General features: G+C 37.7%; 1 protein-coding gene and 3 long non-coding RNA genes across 5 annotated transcripts; 2 read left to right on the forward strand and 2 right to left on the reverse strand.

Moving 5' to 3' along the window:
* Nucleotides 1-3,181: 3,181 nt before the first annotated feature.
* Nucleotides 3,182-22,905, forward strand: LOC146460821 (uncharacterized). Its single transcript, XM_085087854.1, has 9 exons — nucleotides 3,182-3,341; nucleotides 5,793-6,143; nucleotides 7,806-7,916; nucleotides 14,024-14,113; nucleotides 15,238-15,387; nucleotides 16,433-16,621; nucleotides 17,817-18,026; nucleotides 19,057-19,200; nucleotides 20,528-22,905. The coding sequence occupies exons 2-9, from the start codon at nucleotides 5,793-5,795 to the stop codon at nucleotides 20,846-20,848; spliced, it is 1,566 nt and encodes a 521-aa protein (XP_084943980.1). The 5' UTR covers nucleotides 3,182-3,341; the 3' UTR covers nucleotides 20,849-22,905.
* On the forward strand, nucleotides 7,956-11,121 carry LOC146460822 (uncharacterized). 2 transcript variants are annotated; one of them, XR_014857568.1, is made up of 2 exons: nucleotides 7,956-8,262; nucleotides 10,450-11,121. It is a non-coding gene; the product is annotated as an uncharacterized LOC146460822 (long non-coding RNA). The 2 variants fall into 2 exon arrangements; XR_014857567.1 differs by having other exon boundaries at nucleotides 7,984-8,304; nucleotides 10,450-11,113.
* LOC146460823 (uncharacterized) lies at nucleotides 12,295-14,005 on the reverse strand. The gene is made up of 2 exons (XR_014857569.1): nucleotides 13,645-14,005; nucleotides 12,295-12,577 (listed from the first exon to the last, which is right to left on the reverse strand). It is a non-coding gene; the product is annotated as an uncharacterized LOC146460823 (long non-coding RNA).
* Nucleotides 20,941-23,638, reverse strand: LOC146460824 (uncharacterized). The gene is made up of 2 exons (XR_014857570.1): nucleotides 21,575-23,638; nucleotides 20,941-21,539 (listed from the first exon to the last, which is right to left on the reverse strand). It is a non-coding gene; the product is annotated as an uncharacterized LOC146460824 (long non-coding RNA).
* Between the last annotated feature and the right edge of the window lie 256 nt (nucleotides 23,639-23,894).

The raw sequence follows: 23,894 nt of genomic DNA on the forward strand, positions 1-23,894 counted from the left end.
TGATGGCTAATCCTACCGGACCCTGAGCTGAACAAAGTAACCACTCAATCAATAAGTTCATACTGGGGATAAGTGTGCCTTCTTCTAACAAAAGTGTATTTAGAACAATTCTTTGCGCGGAATATGTTGATGAATGAGGGATATTTAGAGGTCAGTTTTCCTTCCCTTCTCGATCATACTAGAGGACGTTTACCCAATAGATGCTCTCACCTGTTTTTACGGTCATGTTTGCAAACAGTTATTAAAATTTACTTAGGAGCGTTAGAGTGGAAGTTTTCAGAGAATTATGAGTAGATAGAGAGATAGAGAGATAGATAGATAGATAGATAAATAAATGAATAAATAAATAAGTAAACGAATGAATGAAGGAAGGAAGGAAGGAAGGAAGGAATGAACAAACGAAGGAACGAACGAAGGAACGAACGAATGAATCAATGAATAAATAAATGAATGAATGAATAAACGAATGAATGAACGAATGAATGAATGAATGAATGAATGAACGAACGAACGAACGAACGAACTAACGAACGAACGAACGAACGAACGAATGAATGAATGAATGAATGAATGAACGAATAAATGAATGAATGAATGAATGAATGAAGAATTGAATGAATGAATGAATGAATGGACGAATGAACGAATGAACGAATGAATGAATGAATGAACGAATGAACGAATGAATGAATGAACGGATGAATGAATGAATGAATGAATGAGTGAGTGAGTGAGTGAGTGAGTGAGTGAGTGAGTGAATGAATGAATGAATGAATGAATGAATGAATGAATGAATGAATGAATGAATGAATGAATGAATGAATGAATGGACGAATGAAGGAATAGACGAATGAATGAATGAATGAATGAATGAATGAATGAATGAATGAATGAATGAATGAATGAACGAACGAACGAACGAACGAATGAATGAATAGTAAAATTCAGTGATAAACTGTGTTTGCAAGGACCACCGTGAGAAAATAAAAGTACCGGATCCTGTAGTGAAGGATCTAATCAGCAAAAAAATTGTAAAGCAAATAATCTAACAAAAGAGCAAGGCTGATTTCACGGTCAGGGAAGTATATTTTCCAATATTTCGAAAGGCACGGCCTTTCTTCTTCAGGGTATGTTTGAGACTGACCCTGTGGCAAGATACGTTACAATTTAAACAGTTACAATAGATACCTGAAAAAAGGCTAAAGTTACATAAACAAAAACGTTACAATTTGAAATTTGAAAATACAACTGGTAAATAGGTATAAGCTAACGTTACAACGTGGTAGACGAAAACAAAATAAGTAACAATGAGTTAATTACATAACTTAGGAAGATGAAAGACGGGAAAAATGTTCATATCTCATCTTTCCTATTAAGACCTAAGGGTTCAATAGTTTGACCTCTGTCGATGAGGTATGCCTCTCAAGCTTTGCGTACACTGTCACGATTAGATTTGATGAGTTCGAGGGGAATTAGTAGCATGTCAGAAGCGTTATGGTCGTTAGAAAGAAAATGTTCTGAAACTGTGGTGGGTTTGGAACTGTTTGTTTGTTTGTCGACTGGTCTACGGTGTTCGTTAAAACGGTCTTTAAGTCGTCGTTTTGTTTCTCCTATGTATTGTTTGTGGCAGCGGTTGCAGTGTACCATGTAGATAACGTTTTTAGAGTTACAGTCTATATGATGAGTAATATGTCTAGTTTCGCCGGTAGAATGAAATGTGTAGCTGGTACGTCCGTCTGTTATGTAGTTGCAAGTTAAACAGTTGTCCCCACATCGAAAAGATCCATGGGGTAGGTTGTTTTGTGTGGGATTACGTAGTTTGGCGCTAACAAGTAAATCACTCAGGTTGTTGGTCCGTCGGAAGGCAACAAGAGGTGTGGCTTTGAAAACGTTTGCGCAGCGGGGAGATGAAGATAGGATGTTGAAGTGTTTGTGAATAATGGATGATACAGAGCGAAGGGCTGGATTGTATGTGACGACAAGGGGTACTCGTATAGGTTGGTTGGTGTCGGAGGCGTCTTTCGTAGCTATAGCGTCGGAACGTGGGATGCCGTTGATCCGTCCTATTTCTTGGTTGAGGAATGAAAGATTGTATCCCCGTTTGTTGAGATAGGTTCTGAGTTCGTTTAACGTTTTTGTTTATGTAACTTTAGCCTTTTTTTCAGGTATCTATTGTAACTGTTTAAATTGTAACGTATCTTGCCACAGGGTCAGTCTCAAACATACCCTGAAGAAGAAAGGCCGTGCCTTTCGAAATATTGGAAAATATACTTCCCTGACCGTGAAATCAGCCTTGCTCTTTTGTTAGATTATTTGAATGAATGAATGAATGAATGAATGAATGAATGAATGAATGAATGAATGAATGAATGAATGAATGAATGAATGAATGAATGGACGAATGAACGAATAAATAAATGAATGAACGAATGAATGAATGAATGAACGAACGAACGAACGAACGAACGAACGAACGAACGAATGAATGAATGAATGAATGAATGAATGAATGAATGAATGGACGAATGAACGAATAGACGAATGAATGAATGAATGAATGAATGAACGAACGAACGAACGAACGAATAAATGAATGAATGAATGAATGAATGAATGAATGAATGAATGAATGAATGAATGAATGAATGAATGAATGAATGAATGAATGAATGGACGAATGAACGAATAGACGAATGAATGAATGAATGAACGAACGAACGAACGAACGAACGAATGAATGAATGAATGAATGAATGAATGAATGAATGAATGAATGAATGAATGAACAAAAGAACCTTTCGTTTACGTATGTTTAGGTAATCAAGGGGCTACGTCATGTTGTGTCTGTGATAATTAATGTCATCTGAACTGTAGAATAACGATTTGTGTTCAAATGACGGCAGTTAAATCAAATGTTTTGTGCATGCAAAAAGCTTCATTCGTTTTTATAAACTTTATTCAGATGGATGAGTTCGATCAAGGTTGTCACGTCATTCTAGTTTCTCATTTCCGCGTCTGACTAACCAGAAGAGAGATTCTGGGTTAGTTGTACAGTTAGTTCCGGTGAAATCCGTTTGCCAGTTCGTGTATATATTTTTTTATTATTAAAATCGCGTGACCTAGCTGTTTTAGAATTCCGGTTTTACCAAGAACACATGCATGTCAAGTGGGTGTCTTATATGCTCATTAGATCGTTTCTTTCATGCAAATGTGTGACGTGTAACGTTTAAGCGCAAGCTAACAGCCAGACAACACCCCGGATAAATCAATAGAAAACTGACAACTGCGTATTTGTTCCTTTCTCAACGAACATCTTAAAGGAATCACAAGGAATAAACACGGTAAGAACGCATGCTTCATTCTTGATACTAACTCATTTAAAAATAGGAGCCTATAAGCTTCTATTAAACTGTGAGAGTCCGACTCGTTTGAAGTTCGGAGCGAGCTGGCCGAGCGAAAGATAACTTGTGCTCTGTAGCTGTGTACAAGTAAGCGTCCATACTGAGTAGCTAGAACGACAGAATAAAATAACTTCTAAGATAAGTCACTGCATTCAATTCCATAACTAAAACGTCAATACCAGTGAATACTCTATTTCAATCTGCCAACAGAGTACGGCTTAATGCAAATTACTAGAGCTGAAAATTGGCGATTGATTTATCTCTCGCTCAAGTGATCTTTGTACTTCCAGTACGTGTAAAAACTCTTGTAGCTCAATATTTCTCGGATATGATTCTGAAAATTTGAGAACAAATACCGAAGCCTGTTTGCGTGATCTTCGTCTCTTCTTCAGGCGATTTTAAAGGCCTAAAGATGACAAATTGAAGGAATTATCGACAGGGAGGTATTTAAGGTATTCCTAAAAGAAATTCAGAGATTACCAGAAGAAAAAAACGTTAGAATGCTTGAATCACTTTAAATATATCGCGGAAGTGCAACACTAAAGAACAGATTGGTCGGCGCAGCAGTTAAGGTTTACGAATTTCAGTTCAATCTGAAACAAGAAATTGTTCGAAGCAGTTTCTGGAGGACCTTAATCGCCCGGGTAATCGTTCGCTTTGACGCAGAGAAGCGATCGGGCTTGAAATGTGGCACGCAGAACGAAATTGTGAATTTTATTCATCCAGACAGAAGTAAAGTATGTCGTTGAAAGCTGGATCAAACCATTTTATTTCTGTTGTAGAACGATTTAACTTCTCTCATCATCCTTCCGAGAAAAATAAAATACGTGCTTAGGCAATTTTCCCGGAACAGACTTGCTCAACTTTTTCTGAGAAATCCTTGTCACGTCCGTCACGCAAAACTGACTGGGACGAATTGAGTGTAAATGAACCGGTCAGTGTAAAATGCAGACTGCAGACTGCAGACTGGGGGTAAAATGCAGACTCGGGGTAAAATGCAGACTGAACACTGCAGACCAGGGGTAAAATGCAGACTAAATTAAATTAAATTTTGTTCGGTTGGGCAGGTTGTATCCCGGAAAGTATTCATTAATTTTAAACCGTGAGAACTGTTTTCATTTTCTACGATTTTTTCGCAAGCGCTAAATTCCTTTCTCGTTATCTGCGCAACAGAAATCTTTTCATATTTGAATTCTACATTTACTCAGCTTTCTATAGAGCCAAAAATTAGCTCGAAAGGACATATATTTACCGAGATACGAATTTTTGAGTTTTCTGTACTCGGTTTGTTTACAACGTAATTAATTCACGGCGGACGGTACATCCATCCGCGCACTTTAAAATTCACCGATATATTTCGAAAGCACATCGTCAAATGCATTTTTTTTTTCAAAACTAAAACATTTAAATATCTTGTTGAGCGGTTTTTCTCTTTATTTCGAAGCGAATTCTTGGAGAAATAATTTTTGAAAGTATTGGAAGAAGTAGGGCGCCGTCCCCAAAAGTCACGCAATGAAATCCTAAGTTCTTTTCGCTAGCCTCAAATTCCTTTTTCGCTAACAACGCTACATATATCTTTTTGGAATTCTACACTTACTTATTAGCTTTCTATACAGACCAAAATCACTTCGAGTGTTTTACAGTCAACCCAGGTCACGCGTGAATGATATTTTTGAAATTTGAACGGAGTTTTGAAATTTACATGTCAGTTTTCAAAATCTCGTTGGCGATTTCAGAGTTCCCGTATAAATTTCCCTAGCTTATTGACAGTATAAAGCTATGAATTTTTCTTTACATTGCAGAATTGAATATTTCAAGAATAACAATTGTTTCCCAAGTATTTTGAATCTTTTTTTTAGTTAATGCGTCTTTTTCGGAACGATTTCCAGAGAGATGTCCAACATTTCATTCACTGTGACGTCGGACATTTATACAAAGAGAAATTCGAATGTTCATTACATTCTTGGAATTACTGTTCACGCGTGACATGGATTGACTGTAACTTTAAAAAGATAGTCTTTATAATTTAGTCTGCATTTTACCCCTAGTCTGCAGTCTGCAGTCTGCATTTTACACTGACCGGTAAATGAACGACTTTTCAGCCTGCCATAAAACTGTCTGTGACAAGTATATATGTGTTTTTTTTTCTGAGATAAAAAGGATACTTCAGATCGGTTTGTTAGCGGTGCTAAACAAATCCTCGGAAAATGATGGGGAAAAAATATTTTACCGCTAATGAGGGTGCGAAAAGTGCAGTCAGTTCATAGTCTAGTCGTCGTTTTACTCCAGACGAAGACAGCAGGAAGGCTGCGGAAAATTTTGTATTTTTTACAAGAGTTTTAACACAGAAATCTTCTGCATCGGCCAATTTGTTCTCTTTCTTTTTCGCAGATGGATAGCGAAACTCCGGCTCAACTTCCGGTTGTACAGGAAGCCCAACCTTCCGCTGTTGGCCAGCCAATCATGTTCCAGATGCAACCTGGCCAGCAACAACCGGTTTTTATCCAGGTACCCGCTGGTCACCCAGCTACAACACCGGAAGGACAGCCTCTTCAGTATTTTTATATCCCAGTTAGTCAGGGTGCCCCTGGTAAACCTGTGGAATCAGGACAACCTGTCTATATTCAAGGTGCTCCTGGGGAACCTGTGCAACAACAAACGGCTTGTCCAGGCGGATTCGACCTAAATATTGACACTGGCTTCCTAAAGTCACCTCTATGCTTCATCAAGATAGTGGAGTTTGTAAGTAATGTTTCTTAAAATTTAGAGTGATTTTCAGTTCTGCGTCGAAAGAAATCTTGTAGTCTGGTTTTGCTTTACAATGCGCTGTGATTGGTTAAAAAATACTCTCATCACTCAGTGTCAACCAATCAGAAGAAAAAGACCATTGTGTGCTCCCAAGCTTGAAACCAATGCTTTGTAGTTACTTCGAGTTGTGATTGGTCCATCGAATTGCGTTCTTTTGATATGACTGGTTAGACTGACTTTCTCGATTTTGACTGTAAATGAAACGCGCGGATATACCGGAATTTTCCGGAACAAACGTACAACTAGACGGAGAAACTCCACTCTAGGGTTTTCGTTGTTTTTTCTATTTGTGCAAAATTTCCGTGGCCATTTTGTTGGCTTCATGCGCCATCACGTACGTTTTTTGGTCTACCAATGAGATTGCATGTTTTAAACTGACGAGGTTCTTCGCCCAGACAGCAAAAAGCCTTTCTAAAGTTTTCGAATTTCAAACCGAGAAGTTTGACCAAATGAAAAACACCCCTGTTTTCTATTTGTTCAGCATTTTACTTAGACCAGGGACACCCACAAGCTTGTTTTGGTGAAATATCTGTTCGTGTTAAAATTCTGATAAACTTTGGGCAAAAATGAGCGTTAGATCTTTGGCGAAATGTCTCTTCCAATTTTTGTAGCACTGGCAAACTAACCTCGTTTTTTTTCCGGAGGTACAAATATGTCATTAAATTAAAGGGCGAAATAAGAGTGGAGTAAGGTTTATCAAACCAAACAAAATGGCGGTCATAACCATTAACCGATTACCTTGTCTTTCTCAGAGATACAGAAAACAATCAACCGAGTTTTCACGAGAAAAATGTCATAAATGTCGTCTTCTAGATCAGTGAAAGATTTATTTTGTTCGAAGGCACCACACAAACGCTAATCTTTGCGGCTGTGAAATATCGAAAGCTTTTGAACTTTTCTAAAATTCGAGGAATATAGTGTAATTGGGGCTTTCACAAAGCAGAATATTAACTCAAACATAACTTCTCGCATTGATGAGGGTCTCAGAGGGGTTAACTGTCAGCCCTCAAACAGCCTTAAATTTAACCGTAAACCTTCAAATTTCAACCTTAAAAAAGCAATTATTACTAACTGTCAAACGGTTCAAGGTCTTTCAAATATCATTATTTCAGCTACTCATCCCGGACTTTTGGCTCTCAAACTGAATTGCCTTTTCCATTTATTTTGCGTCTAAATTGACATTACAACTATATCCGTCTGCAAGTACGACATTGATAACGTGTTTCTGATCACAACCTCCAGAACACAATTTTTAATCAGTTAAAAAACACAAAAGGTAACATTAACTTTAACTCATGGAAGAAATTTCCCCTCGATAACCATCAACCGTCAAATCTACTCCCTCCCTGCCACTAAGATCCTCATTTATCAACTTTACGTACGTTTTGGCATTTATCTAATATACGTTATCAACTGTCTTTCAATCCACAATTTTTCCTAGATTATGCTCAAATTCTGCTCGAAAATGTGGTATTATGCCGGAATAATGCTCTCTGCCGCACTCAATGAATTATGCTCGAAATTCTGTCGGCAATTTTTTCCCACGCCTAGTGTCTGCAGTACATTAAACGCACATTACCTATTTTTCGCCCCCAGGTCAGCCTGTTGGGTGCGTGGGCAAGTATTCTAAAGTACCTTGACGGCGCCATGGCTCCCGACCTGGAGGATGACGCAAACTTCTTCAAGGGCATCATGATTTTTAGCTGGGTGGTGGTTGGTTGAGAAAAGATAACATCGGCCTAAGGGAGGTGACGTCATCAGGTTATTCTTCGGAGCAGCCACGAACCGAGATCCGATTATACCGGAAATTGACCTGCATTCACTCTCTTTCAGTAGTAATGGCGGACGACGTCGGGGAAATAAAGACTTCGAACGTTTGTTAGGATTCGTTATGGTAGAATACAGAGTTCTTTCCACTTTCGTTTCTCGGCGTCTGAACACTGACCTCAAGGATTTTACGTTCGATTTGTGGAAGAAACGTGGAACTATGAAAACAGTCAAGATTTGCTCAGGTAACATCGACCTACGGGAGGTTAACATCGACCTAAAGGAGGTTAACATCGGCCTACGGGAGGTTAACATCGACCTAAGGGAGGTACGTTTTATAGCACCACGTTTGTATCGTATGTGTTATACTGGCACAATCGTACACATGGAAAGCTTATTTGCAAGCATAATTTAAAACTTACAATCTTGCAGGAGCTTTTCTAATCATTGACCTGAGTGTCATTTCATTTATTGCCAACTCATGACATCCACCTACAGGAGGTTAACATCTACCTAAGGGAGGTACAGTGGCTCACAGTGTACATTTTATAACTTATGTATTATAAAAGTCAATTCATAGGCATAGAAGCTTACTCTCTAGCAGGGAAACTTGGGATCATAATAATAATAATAATAATAATAATAATAATAATTATTATTATTATTATTATTATTATTATTATTATTATCATTATTATTATTTGAAAAGCCTTTTAATCTCACTAGAATGAGATAAATGAGAGTTTTCTCATTTTTTTATTTACACTCATAACATGGAATACAGTGAAAGGCAATAAATTGTTCTCTTGTTGTTGTTGTCATTTTTTTCTTGGTTGACCCCATCAACCTGTCATTTCCACATTAGATTTTGCTAGAAGTGACTGTTTATTTGCCATTAACCAAAAAATACAACATAAATACATTAAAGATGATACACAATATTCCTACTAAACTATTTACAAGATGAAATGTGTTAAAGGCTAGGAAGCCTATATAGAAGCCTGGGGCTTATTAACTATAGGCGTCCTGGAACTATAGGATAAACCATAGAAGTTAATGGTACTGAATGAAAATTCCAATTAATTTTTTTTTCAAAGAAGAAAAAAAAAAGAAAGAAAGAAAAAAAAAAAGAAAAAGGTGTGTAGCTCAACAAAGAGTCAATTTAACTTAGAAAGAAGGAATTTTCTAAGTCTTTTGCCAAATTGATACTTTCACTGTTTTGAATTTCACGACTAAGCGAGTTGAAAAGCGTAGGACCTTGAAACCGAATTGACAATTTTCGAAGATTAGTTCGACAATAAGGTATATAGAAAAGGTTGGAATTTCTTGTATTATAAGAATGTATCTGGCTTGCAAGAGTAAACATATCGCGAAAATAATTTGGAAGTAAGCTTCTTTTAAAAACATACATAAATTTACCTATTTGGTATAAATAAATGTCAGAGAATTTTAAAATCTCCTGTTCTTTAAAAAGAACACCAGTATGAGCATCAAAAGAAACTTTAGATATTATTCTGATTATCTTCTTTTGCAGAACAATAATCCGATTTAAATTACACTGATATGTCGATCCCCACACAGAAACACAATAAATTAAGTAAGGGTAAACTACCCTATAGTACAAGGAGCGTAAGGAGGTTTTGGGAAGGCAAAAACTAGACTTATAAATAATACCTATTTATTTTGATATTTTTCTAGAAACACTAAGAATGTGAGGCTTCCATGACAAATGCTCATCGGGGATAACACCTAAAAATACTGTCTCTTTCACATGTTCAATAACATTGTTGTCAATTTGAATAGATATATCAAGTGTTTTCCTCCTTTGGGGTGGTCTAAAAACCATAAAATTTGATTTTTAAAGTTAATGGACAGCTTGTTTGCTCGACACCATTGAGTTAATTTAAGCATTTCAGAATTCAAGATTCCAGGAAGCAAGTTAAAATCTTTGTGGGAGAAAAATATGTTTGTATCATCTGCAAAAAGAATAAAATCCACGACCTTTGACACGTTACACAGATCATTTATATAGAGTAGAAATAGTAGGGGACCTAGTATAGAACCCTGGGGCACCCTGCACTTAATTTCGCAAGACTCCGTACTGACACCATTAAATTCCACATATTGTTGTCTATTGCTTAGATAGCTTTCGAACCCTTTCAGTGAAGTGCCACGAGCACCATAATGCTCTAATTTTGAAATCAAAATGTTATGATCAACGGTGTCAAAGGCCTTGGACAAGTCTATAAAAATACCAACTGTGCATTCCTTATTGTCAATGGCGGAAGAGATTTTGTCATATAAACAAGTAAGAGCATAAGCGCTAGCGGTGGAGTGATGCTTGCGAAAACCATACTGATTGTCAGAGAGAATATAATGATTATTAAGAAACCTTAAAAGACGATTGTACATTACTCTCTCATTGCTTACTACAGTACATTAACAATATTGGTTTTATTTTATTTCTTTTCAGAATGCAATACTTAAACTGCACAGACCGCTGAAGAAACAGCTACTTCAAAGACACCTATGACTCATTAATTCCACAAAAGATATTGTGTACTCAATTCATACGCATAGAAGCTTACTCTTCAGCAGGGAAACTTGGGATCATAAGGAGCTTTTTTATCATTGACTTGAATTTCATTTTATTTTTACCAAGTGATAACAATTCCACCTACGTATACAGGAGGTACATGTAAACATCTACCTGAGGGAGGTCATGATGTTTATAGCACCATGCAAGTATGTATTATAATAGGGAAGAATTGACTTGAAGAAAACTTATGAATTTTAAGGGGCTTTTGCACTTCATGCACAAGGCCCTCAAATTTGGAATGACAACCCTCTTGATTTAGGTAATTCGCTTACTATCTCGAATTGTAGACAAAAACTTAGAGATTACTTCCAATCAAATTGTGAATTCATGTCCTTTTGAACTCTCGTATACACGGCTTCGCTTAATTTAATATTTTATTTGTTATTTATTTAATTTTTTTTGATTTAAGTTATTATTATTATTATTATTATTATTATTATTATTATCACCACTATTATTAACATTAATATTTATCTATTTATTTATTTATTTGTAAACTGTAAAGTAATTGCACCATTTTGACCAATCTCCTGTATGAATTGTGCCATATAAGCCCCAGGCTCCGGCATCTCAATATCAATTTACAGGTATTACTTATTACCATGCACTCTCTTGTACTATCATTATGAATAAAGAGCATTATATATTATATTGTCTCAGTTGTTCAATAATTATTGTATTCAAACAGAAGAAAAAAAAAGAGAAAAGTCCAAATTCTCCAATGCCAAAGGTACAGTGTAAATTCAGTTCAATTTCTCTACCCCAGCCAAATTCAATTCCCTTCTTCCCAGGCATGGTACATGGTCAAATGCCATGTGGGAGGGGGGGGGACAAGGCATTTATTTTTTGTTCAAATTTGACTTGTTCTCCAACTCATGACAACGTTCCACCCGTATTTAGAAGCATAGAGCTTACTTGATAACAAATGACACGTCATGAGCTTAAAACATGAAAATGAAAACATTTAGGGGTGGTCATTTGGATCTTTTGAAAAGCACACTCAAAGGTTCATGGCATGGCTCAATTTCACTTTGACCTTTACTTGAGGTACTGATTTGTTGACTTACAAAATAATAGCTCTTTATGTCATATCTTTTTGACTCAATAGCCATAAAGGTTAGCAACCATAACTGTAATTGAATATGGATATTTGAAAGATACATTTCAATATCAGGTGAAAGATTATATAGAGGAAAGACCCTCAGTTATATTTTTGGGATTTCTTTTCACAACAGCTTAAGGACGGTGCCTACTAATAGCAAAGTATTTTTGCACGGTTTATCACTATGCGGGAAAAGCAGATCTTGGTAGCGGGTATTGAAAGCCAAATTTAAGGAAATTGGGGGTAACCACGCATTTTTTAGAGATAACCAAGCAACAATTATTCTAAAAAGCAGCAAAATACAAAGCAATGTAGGGCGCTTTTTTCCAAATTGAAGCTTTATTATCTCTGAAAAATGCATGATTTCCCCCCAATTTTCTTTTTGGAAACCAAAATCACTTGCTAAGTTCTGCTTTCTCCGCATAGTTTTAAAGTGCGCAAAAATATCCCTGTAATAGTAGGCACCACCCATAGGAAACCCGAGTATCTCCAGATGCACAGAACGTATGCGCAGTAACAATAGTAGGCACCGTCCTTAAGTTCTAGAAAGGACTAGGAATCTTTCTTCCGATTAAACATTACTTAAAAATGTTGGTCATTTTGTATCTTTGTACTCTAAGTGGTACATATATACCAATCTACACAATTTCCTGCCAGAGAGGAACAAAATTATGACCATTTCCATCCAATCCATCATTATATGGGAGATCCTCCGTCAATTAACCCTACAAACTTGAATATCAAATTTTACATAATTTTGCCACATGACGAGAGGTCAAGCTTGACAATAACAGTTCAACAACATCTGTTGTACACAATGTCTTTTGAGGAATTGATGAGTCATAGGTGTCTTTGAAGTAGCAGTTTCTTCAGCGGTCTGCACAGTTTAAGTATTGAATTCTGAAAAGAAATAAAATAAAACCAATATTGTTAATGTGCTGTAGTAAGCAGTCAAACAGTCAAACCTCTTGTAAGTGATCACAAATTAAATTAAAATAAATTCTGACATATTGAGGGTTATATTTTTAAAAATGATCTATCATTTCAACAGTCATAAACAGTCACTCCTAGCAAAATTTAATGTGGAAATTACAGGTTGATGGGGTCAACCAAGAAAAAACGACGACAACAACAACAAGAAAACAATAATATTGCCTTTAATCATCATAACAGCTATTATGCTATTTTAATGCACCTGCATTTTTTCTATTTAAACCCATAACACCTCTCACAGCAAATCTTTATGGCCGTAAAATTGTTTCATTAGATGAATATAAATGGCCCAGCATAGGTCAGTGTGTTGCCAAAAATTAATATTGATAATAATATATTATATTCCATGTTATGAGTGTAAATAAAAAAAAAATGAGAAAACTCTCATTAATCTCATTCTAGTGAGATTAAAAGGCTTTTTAAATAATAATAATAATAATAATAATAATAATAATAATAATAATAATAATAATAATAATAATAATAATTCTTTATAAATAAATTTATTCTAAAACGGCATGTACACGATATGCAAAAGCCCCTTCAGATTTGTAAGCTTTCTTCAAGTCCATCCTTCCTTATTATAATACCATAACTTCCCTTAGGTAGATGTTTACCTCCTATAGGCGGATGTTATGAGTTGGTAAAAATTAAAATATTTATGAAATTCAAGTCAATGATAGCAAAGCTCCTTATGATCCCAAGTTTCCCTGCTAGAGAGTAAGCTTCTATGTCTATGAATTGACAAGTTATAAAATATACACTGTAAGCCACTGTACCTCCCTTAGGTAGATGTTAACCTCCTGTAGGCGGATGTTATGAGTTGGTAATAAAATTAATGAAATGACACTCAGGTCAATGATTAGAAAAGCTCCTGCAAGATTGTAAGTTTTAATGCTTGCAAATAAGCTTTCCATGTGTACGATTGTGCCAGTATAACACATACGATACAAACGTGGTGCTATAAAGCGTACCTCCCTTGGGTCGATGTTAACCTCCCGTAGGCCGATGTTAACCTCCTTTAGGTCGATGTTAACCTCCCGTAGGTCGATGTTACCTGAGCAAATCTTGACTGTTTTCATAGTTCCACGTTTCTTCCACAAATCGAACGTAAAATCCTTGAGGTCAGTGTTCAGACGCCGAGAAACGAAAGTGGAAAGAACTCTGTATTCTACCATAACGAATCCTAACAAACGTTCGAAGTCTTTATTTCCCCGACGTCGTCCGCCATTACTACTGAAAGAGAGTGAATGCAGGTCAATTTCCGGTATAATCGGATCTCGGTTCGTGGCTGCTCCGAAGAATAACCTGATGACGTCACCTCCCTTAGGCCGATGTTATCTTTTCTCAACCGTGGTGGTTATAGTGTATCTGATAATCTACATACTCAGCTTGCCAAAGACTGTTTGCAAATGCAATCGACCGTCTCTATTCACCATCACGGTAAGGGAAACACCAGCTACAGTTTAATAACAGACTAATGCCCCATTCACAGCAAGGCTTAAACACGTTTGAAAGTTGTTTAGTTAAACACAGTTTAAAATTGTTTCCTTCATAAAAGCTGCTTTCGGATTTTTGTCGACCCCAGATTTAGCTCAAGTGAAAGCATAAGTTAAAGTTTACTCGAATCCTATGTCAAAGTCAATGGCTCAGCGTTCTGTTACCAATTTTCATTTTGTTAAACCCGGTTTAATTAAACATGTTTTGTTGGTGTGAAAAGGGCTTAAGTTTCCAAAAGCGGTCTAGAGATACACGCAGTAAATCTAAATACCTTACTAGGAACCAGCAACAACTGGAAGAAAGATTTTCCGGGTTAATAACAACAAGAGTTAATGCCTTTTGACATTTATCACATCGTTGAATGTTGACTAAGTCCTGGATATACCGCGGCGGAGCAACATTGTCAACATCATTAACATGTCAAATTTCTCCATCATTGTACCGCGAAATTGTTCAAAATTTTTATTTTTAAAGTGTAGCAGATCTTTGAAAAAGCAAAAAACAAACAAACAAATAAACAATCTGCAAACTTCTGTGACAACTAGTAATACTGGCTGGTATTTGTGTATTGCCTTTGGCCTGATTTATTTTTATTTATTTATCTTTATAGATAGATGTTAATTTTTTAATTTAATTAGTAGCTATTGGCGATATTAGCTTTTTTTTATATTGTCAAACACTTTTATCATTAGCCTGTGGCTCGGGGGACTGGGAGACCACCCCCTGTGTATTTGACATTAAATAAATTATCTTATCTTATCTATCTTATCACGGTCGAAAAAAGGGAAATAAACCTGGTCAGACGCACTCTCGTCAACGTTTCAAATACTTTTCTTAGCTCGCATGTGTTGTTTACTGTCATGATCAGGGCTAGGGCGAAGTCGTTAAAAAGCATTCCGGCCATTAAAAAACAGAAGGAAAACAACTAAGATTTGTTGAGCTTGGCTTTTGTCCACATTTCAACTTTTGTTTGCTTTGTAATAACCGATTGGTACCTCACTAGCTAATTAAATTATATTTTAAAAGCCTGGGTCCTAACTAAATGTTGGGTGTTTCTGTCTTCTCAGTCTGTGTTCTTCTACTTCATCTTGTTTGTCCTGTTACTCGCCTGTACTGGAAACCTGGTCCCGAAAGCTGTGGCCTTTGGAGAGCTGTATAGGACATTATCAAGCAAAAGCAAAATCTCGCAAGATATAGTTGCGCTTGACGTCGCTTTGGTATGAGTACTACCTAGATCCTGAAGGCAGCCTATTTAGTCATGAATTTAGGAATAAATGGGAGGTCTTTTTTTTGCGAAGTACTATCCATGCGGGCATTTTCGTCGGATCGACACTATGCGCTGATAGTGTCTATCCGCCGATGAACACTATCATGCCACGTGATCAACTTAAACCAATCAGACTCGAGGAGCGTTATAGTGGTGATTTTTAATTGTATATAGTACTTGGCGGAGGGTATTCTATTGGAGTATGACTCTGACGGAAACGATTGATGCTACAGTAAGTGGCCACCCCATACATGTGTTGAACACTGTCAAAAACTCGGTTTTCATTAAAAAATACGTCTATTGATAGTTCCAACTGCTGACATAGCATTCTTTCCAACATACTTACATACCCACATAGCCGTAAATATGATCATGGTACCCCACTATTGAAAAGTTTGAATTGGCTCCCTGTTAAGAGTCGGTTATTTTTTAGAGACGCTATGTTAGCTTTTAAATGTATGACCGGCCGTGCTCCTAGGTACCTATCTGAATAATCTGTAGCTAGAAGTAAGATAAGTAACAGCGAGAGACCAGGAATTTTCAAATGCTAAATATTCCTTCGTTCAAGACTAGTGCAGGGCAATGAACGTTTTGCTATAGAACCGTTTATCATTGGAATAGATTAGAACAATCTTTGAAGTTATGTAAGAACGTTAGCACCTTTAAGCATAAATTAAGAACGACCCTTTTATATAATTTTATGAATTCATAGTTAGCATTTTCGTTATAAAAATTGTCAGTCGTACAGTATTTGTGGAAAATATAATCATTTCTTTTTATAATTTATTGTTGATACTGAAAAGCCCTCTTGGGGACGTGCTCAGACAGTGTCCTTCGAAAACTAAGTAGCAAATTGTTTTGCCATATATCTCAAGGTTATCAATGGTTTATCAGTGTTTCACGAAACGATTTATATTATAAAGTTTTTTTTAATTGAATAAGCGGCACTGAAGAGAGATATTGACGAATGTGTTTCTTACATTTCACATGCACAGGCTTTTGGCTTTTTGTCCTGTATTTTGTTCGTCGTGGACATGGTGCTAAATTACAGGGAATTCCAGACCCAAAGAGCACAGGAAACGTCTCCCGACCAGGGCCAGCAAGGACCTCCACAAAGACGAGTCTGGGATATCAACTATGAATATCTGCACTCTCCGCTGTTCAACATTAAACTGGCAGAAGTGGTAGGGAATCTTTGCTGTAGTGTGAAGTACTATTTCTTGCCAATGTACTTTCAGCTCTCAAGTTAGGTTTTCCTAGGCTTCCTAAAACATGGCTTGTTCTCGGCGCAAAATGCGCCAGAACAATAATGGTACTTGTTCTACTCCTGTTCTACTTACAAATGCGCATGCCGGCGTTTGATACCCTTAAGCAAAGACGACGATGAGGCCAACGATCTCATTCAGTTTGTGTAATGAGGCCGAACTATCCAGGAACAGCGGAAGGAAAATTAATCGTCATGCGTTCTCCATAAAGGCCTTGAATATGGTCATTTCACGTTGTTGTTTTCTGAGAGGACGGCAAATAAATGTACTTTTAAAGTGTATAACGCACGTGCAGAGCCAGTGTTTTGCTAATTAAAACTATTGCTTTCACACGTTGTTCTCGTTGCCGTCGCCGTCGCTGCTTAAGGTCCCTAATTTGTAATTGCAGACGATGAAGGAGTACGCTTCCTAATCTCGTCGTAGACAGATCGATAATGTCCTTCCGTCCTGCACTTTTTAGATACACCGCTGACATATTGCGCTGGCGCTTTCAACAGCAGTTTATATAGCGTGTTTTGGGAAAGAAAAAACTTGCTATTTGCATCTGGTGCACACTGATTTGCATGGGCGGTCAGTAGATCGTCAAACGCGAAACCGGTACACTTTCGCTTGAGAAAAACGTCGAACTTGAAATTTGACTCAACTTTCGAGCATTTTGAATAAGGTTATCAGATGCGAATCAGATGTGAGAAATATCGTTATAAAAGCCTTCGTGGGGCGTAATAATGGATATTAAAACCTGGATCATTGGGTAATGCAATTGCAGAGTTTTAATTGCCTTAGCGGGCATGGGATATCAACCGTTATATCATGCCCGGGAAATAGCAATAGTTCTTGGTTGTTTTCAGAGTACACGTTGTACAACAAACAACAACAACAACAACAACAACAACAACAACAACAACAACAACAAACACATTTATTCTATTGGCGGCGTGTGAATCGATGTTGCACCAGTATCGCGTAGGATAACAGAGCTTGTCGACTTGAATTAATTGTTCTGCGAGACTAAATTCAAACGTTTGCTTCAGATACCGTGCCAAGCTAAGTTTGAGAGTTGATACATTTTGTGATTTTCGTTTACACCTTTGTTTTATATACTTCTTCACGACAGTTTTTACTTTTGGGAGCCTGGGTCTGCATCTTGAGGTATTTCGGCACGGGCAGTCTCACAAGTTTCACATCCGTAACCGTGGAAGATTCAAAAGCGGATTTCTTTAGAGGAATCACAGTCTTTGCCTGGGTGATGGTTATACTCCTGGCTTTGACCATCATATTCAGTTTGGATAGGATTTGCAGTCGCCCCTCACCGTGGACCTTGTTGGTAAGAAAACAGCCCCACTCCCCCCCCCCCCCCCCCTCATCACACACACATTCATACCATGCCCCACTTTATAACCATGCCCTCTCTCACTGGTACTCACCCCCTTAAGTATAGGAATACTCCTTCCGAGAAAAAAAAAATAAAGAATACTGCAATCCATATATGTGTTTGTCGGTGCAGCGAACGCTAAAAGGGAGATATGTTGGGTAGAATTCGCGAGTGAGAAACTCAAGGAGAGATGGAAGAGGTCCTTTCTCCCTCCCCTCCTCTCTATACTCTATCTCAAGTGTCGCGCTTTGCGCTCGCTCGAATTCCCTTTCCAGCCACTTTTTTCGCCTTTGTACGGGCTGACGTTAATTTTCTATATAATAATGATGGTAACTTAATTCAAGTGTCAAAATTCATAGCAGTCACCCGCCAAGTAAAGACACTAACTGTAATGTAAACGATAAATTAATTAAAAGTGAGAAATTTACAAACCTAACCCAACCCTTCATGCTCATAACATAAAGGATTACATCATTTCCCTCACTTTGTCGTAAATTGTACGTAGAGAAACTACAGAAACTTGCGTCATAATGACCAGAAAATTTATGGTTACACATAGTAGTTTGATAAAGACATAAATTATTGCATGTCTTTAAAGAGAACCGCCGCTCTTAAGAAAAATTGACGTTAAATTGTCTGAAATAGTGTCTAAAAACGGATTTTCGCACATTTTTGCGTTTAATATCCCGCGCGCCGTCACACGGTTACTGCTATTGTCAGGAAGCAGGAGTTCTTTTGTGGAGAATCATTTGGCAATGGCATGACGTCATAGAATCCAAAATGGCGGCGCGCTGAGAAGTTAAAGACGAAAATAGAAGGTGATAAAATCCAATTTAAATTTTAAAGCAGTTTCCACATTTTAAAGTGAGTTTTGAGATTTAGACACTATTTCCAACAATTTAACGTCTATCTGTTGTAAGAGCGGGGGCTTCCCTTAAAATATTGTGAAAGCAAAAGATATTTTTTTTTGTCACACCTGTAGACTTTGCTGTCCTACTTCTTTTTGTCCATTTTGCTGATTGCATGCTGCGGAAACTTGACTTCTCGGGCCGTCGATTTGGGAAAGAATTACGAAGTCCTGGTAACGGAGTCAAAATCTAATGCTATTGCACTGTTCATAGGCTTGGTAAGTAACTAAAAGTGCCGATAACGGCATTATAGGCTACAAATCTTCAGAGTCACTTCTCTGTTGTTGTTCGTGTTACTGCATACCCTTTTTCATTTCTTTTTTTACTTTTTCTTTCGGGGAAGGGGTGGGGGAGGAGAAGGGGGTTGAATCATCCCGGTTGGGCCACAGTGGGTAGAATGCTTTGAACCTCATTATGAAAGCGAGGCTAATTGCAAAGCTTTTATTATGAAAATTGGTTTTCATTCATATGCAAATAAAGCTTATTTTCATATGAAAAGCTTTGCACTTAGCCTCGCTTTCATAATGAGGTTCACAGTAACTCCGGAAATGGACTATTAACATTAATTGTAGCAAAAGGTCAACGAGTTATAGAGTGGAAGAAAAGTTTAACTGCTTATTTGACAACATTCTCTGTGCGATGTTCACAGCTCAGTGTCTACAACGAAATGACTGCCGACTTGGCCAGGTATATATAGTGCAGGTCCGTGTTTTACCCTGGCCCTGGCAACTTTTTTGAGTTCCATACACAGATCTAGAAAGGCCTGCCTGGAACTTAAAGGAAAACTAGGGAAATAGTATGCTTTTCTCGTCAGTAATGTAGACTTCTAATGACACCACCTTCAACTGAACTAGTATTCGTAAAACAAACAAACAAACAAACAAAAAAACAGAGCAATCTCTTTAACCAATCAGAACGAATCCAATCACAATTCGAACGAAGCACATGTTGTTATGACAGCAAGCGCAGGAATCGCTTGCAATCAAGTCACGATTGCTTTTTGGTTAACTCACTTTTTAATTGGTTGATAAAATCACGCGATTATTTTTCTTAACCAATCACAAAGCGTATTAGAGCAACACCAAAGCAAACGCGCGACATAACTTTCCGCCCTACTCATACAGCACCAGATTCTCGATTCTAGCTCTTTTAATGTTGATAAAGCTCTCAAAAATTTCCCACGATCTTCCGTCGAGTCGTACACGTGACGAACTTTACATGTAAGCCAAGCAACTCATTATTGTCGATTATATCGCTACTATGCGTAGAACTCATGTATGACGAAATTGGAGGGAATAGTTAGTTGCCTTATTATATTACATTTTCATTGTAGCTCGCCAAATTTAAAATGTAATTTTATTCGCTCACTAAATTAATAGATGGGCTTATTCTACGCAGTTTCATTACTTTCTTGTAGGAGTTGAGCTCCTGGGAGCCAAGAGAAATTCCCCTTGATATTCTCAAAGCCTGCAGTAACGTTGTCAATGAAGTATTAGCCTGAAATGGTATTAAAATTTTCTATCACTTTTCTTTTCTTTTTTTCAGGGATTCGGTTACATCTCCTGGATAATTTTCCTCGTGGATATTTACCTTATTTTCAAGTTGTACCGACAGCAAAGAGCGCAGGAATTTCCATATCAGCAACCCGCGGGACAACCTGTCCTACAACAGCCACCCGTGGTGATTGTGGCACAAGGCGCCGGAAAACAGCAATTCTACCAACCTGTTGCTCATCCGGGACAGCAGCCATCTCAATATCAGGGACAGCAGCCATATCAATATCCGGGACAGCAGCCTGTGGTAATTGGAGCACCTTCAGCACCACCACCTTACAGCCAGAATCAGCCACCACCAGAATCTAACTAGAAAGAACTTATGGTATCTGCACACTAAGCTGCTTAATAACTGGCCGTACGTAAATCTGCCAAAACTACTTTGCTAGCTGTTTTTGTTGGCTCTTTTTGCCTTCAGACTGTGAGCAAACAGTTGTCGGTTTTAAACTGTGACAAATTGAGACGTTTACTTCAATTTACACTTATATCAGCCGTAATGCGTAAACGTAGCCTAAAATATTTTGCAAGCACCACTAACAAAATTTGCGGTTCCTTTATCATCGTTTGATGGGGTTTAAGGAATCTCGTATTCTGTTTTAAGCTGACCTTAGATTTATTGGATTGTCTTCTGCAATGTAACTGTAATTTGGAATTTGATTTAATTAATTAAATAAGTTGATCATCCACCCGGGGGGGGGGGGGGGGGTACTCTTCGGAATTTTTGGTGGGGGTGTGCGGCTCGATTCTCCAAACCGTGAAAATACTTCTGACCAAAATGTCATTTCAAAGACCTGTCTTTGAAAATTCATGCCCATTTTCAGAGCTGGACTCTAGAATCTATAGCCGTTTCACTGTGAAATCCATACCCATTTTCAGATTTTCAGACCAAGATGGTTTAAATCTATACATATTTTAAGACCAAAACGGGTCAAAAACCACACCTTTTAGGCCGCACATACCTATATAGCTTATATAAGGGAGTACCCCTTGGGCTCAACCAGCGCCTCCTTAATTCATGATTTGTACCGTGCGCCTGTACCTGGCAGTAAAAAATAAGTTCATAGAAGAATAAAAGTATTAGAAAGCATAACAGGGCGTAATCCATGGTGATTACTTATGAAAACAAGCATTGCTATTATACCGAGATTAGCCAGAAGGCGAAGATCCTGAAAGGCGTCTTTATCAGCTTATTAAAAGGTAAGCCTTGTTTGCAAGAGTACTAGATTGTAAACCGATATAAAATGTTCTTAATCCTGCAATAAGCAGTTTGTTTTGTTTTTGCTATAAATGTAAGTTGCTATAAGTGCTGCTTTCCGGCGTTTTTTGTGAGGTGCAAAGGACTAGCGAAAAGGAAAAGATAGGCTGATCGTCCGTTTAGCGCCTTAAGCAGCAAAAGCTGTGAAAATAGTCTTCTGGTTCTGTCCACGGGGTGATAACTTTGACAAATTGCTTTTTGGGCGCAGAAAGGCTTTTTCTTGGGCGCTATTGTCTAAAGAAGAGGTAGAATCAGAACATAAATATTTCCCGTTCATTTATACCGAATGTGTACTTGATTTCAGTCGAGTTAAGTTTGTGCGAACCACTTTTCAGCTATTAGTTTCACTCCAGTTAAATCGTTCGAGCTTGGTAGTAAGCTGTGGCGGTTAGTTGTCACATATAGCGCACGTGCCCCCAGGACCCGACCTGATTAAGGACAGCCTGGCAAGCCTAGAAGCACAAAAATGCAAGAAGATACATCGCATATACAGGTTAGGAAATTGAAGTCGTCTTTAACACTCTTTTTGCTACAGCTGCCAATACAAATAATACCAAAATTCTTTTGGGTCATTGAGGACAACTTTGAAACTTTGCTCTGTCCAGTGACTTTGCCTAACTGAACTCCCTTTCCATTCCAATTGAATATGAAAAGAAGCGCTTTCTACTGCAGGTGTACATTTAACAGTTAACAGATCGTGTCGATCATTATCATTCGGTGGAGACTGGCTCTGTTATCATAAGCAGCTAAAACAAAAATGTTTAAAGGGTCTGTACTTATAGGAGGGTTAATCGAATTATACTCTGATCACACAGTAATCTACATGCTGTAATAATTGCCCAATCCGCCATATGAAACTTCAATATATAAAAGTACGCTGTAGGGCGCATTTAACCTAGACGAATTGGGAGGGGAGGGGAGAGACCGAAACTCAATCTGAAGTTTCGCGCGGGCCGATCGGTTAAAACCCAGATCTCACTGCAGGTTTGTAAATCTGAAAAATGACCGTGGGAGATCTGCGTACGAAATTATCCGTTAGGTTTTACTGTTCCGCTGTCCAACTATTGTTTGTATTTTATGTGTAAGCATGTGTATTAAAGAATGAGTACTTGCTATCTTCGCTGTGTTGTTTTTATCAGTAGCACTGTTTTGTCAGAGAGTCATGAACACCACATAACCAATATCACTGCCATTTGATTCCATCTGATTTTTTTTCACCTCTGAACTTAAATGGAGGCCGATCCAAAGTCGTACCAGTCTAATATAACCAAGGCCTAAACTGCCTCTTGCGAAGGTTATATTATTATATTATTAATACGATTTACATGAATCAAACCAGGAGCACATAATGGACTCCTGTTCGAACTCACTGTCTCACCTCAAAATGTTGCAAGAGGAGAAAAAATTACTCCTTACGTTTGCAAAAGGATGTCGGAGAAATGCTCTTTGGAGAAGCACAAAGAAAGTAAAGGGGGTTGCAAAGTTCAATGCGGTAGTCAAGGCCATGTCATTTTCAGGGGCAGATAAAAAAAAAAAATAGCATGATAGCTGCATGATTGATGTACATGGGCTCTTCCTTTAGGGCAGCTGTGCACTAAAGGTTGATTGATTCAACTGAATGTCAAAAGTTTTATTGTTAATTTGGATTGTTTGGTCAAATAATGGGTTGACTGACTGACGATTGACTGGTTGATTGAATGATTAATGACATAATGCATTGATTGACTGTTGGATTAAATGATGGATTGATTGACTGACTGGTTGATTACACGATGGATCAGTTGATTGGTTGATTTCCTGACTTATCAAAGTTTGCAATTTCAAGGTGTGATACTTCCTGTCCATTATTTAAATAAGCACTATAGAGTGTTTTCACATGACGTCACGGCGGCCATGTTGGTGTCCCAAAACAAAAAAAATGGCGGCCATGTTGGTGTCCCAAACTAAACCTCTGGGAATTGAACTCTATTTTTATGCAAATACTTTCTTTTATTTCAGTAAACCAATATGGCCGGTAGTCAGGTGAATGAAAACGCTCTATAGCGCTTGATTGGTGTCAAAATTCAAGCCTGTACTGAATAAAATCGTTGAATTCCGCAAACAT

Source organism: Pavona decussata, unplaced genomic scaffold (assembly GCF_977016875.1).
Source record: "Pavona decussata unplaced genomic scaffold, jaPavDecu1.1 SCAFFOLD_207, whole genome shotgun sequence".
Taxonomy (NCBI): domain Eukaryota; kingdom Metazoa; phylum Cnidaria; class Anthozoa; order Scleractinia; family Agariciidae; genus Pavona; species Pavona decussata.

What these genes read in the sequence shown, in the direction of transcription:
- LOC146460821 (XM_085087854.1), top strand. Translation starts at nt 5,793, where the DNA reads ATGGATAGCGAAACTCCGGCTCAACTTCCGGTTGTACAGGAAGCCCAA. An exon ending in ACATTAAACTGGCAGAAGTG is followed by an intron (nt 16,622 to 17,816) that starts GTAGGGAATCTT and finishes TCTTCACGACAG; the next exon opens with TTTTTACTTTTGGGAGCCTG. An exon ending in TTGCACTGTTCATAGGCTTG is followed by an intron (nt 19,201 to 20,527) that starts GTAAGTAACTAA and finishes TCTTTTTTTCAG; the next exon opens with GGATTCGGTTACATCTCCTG.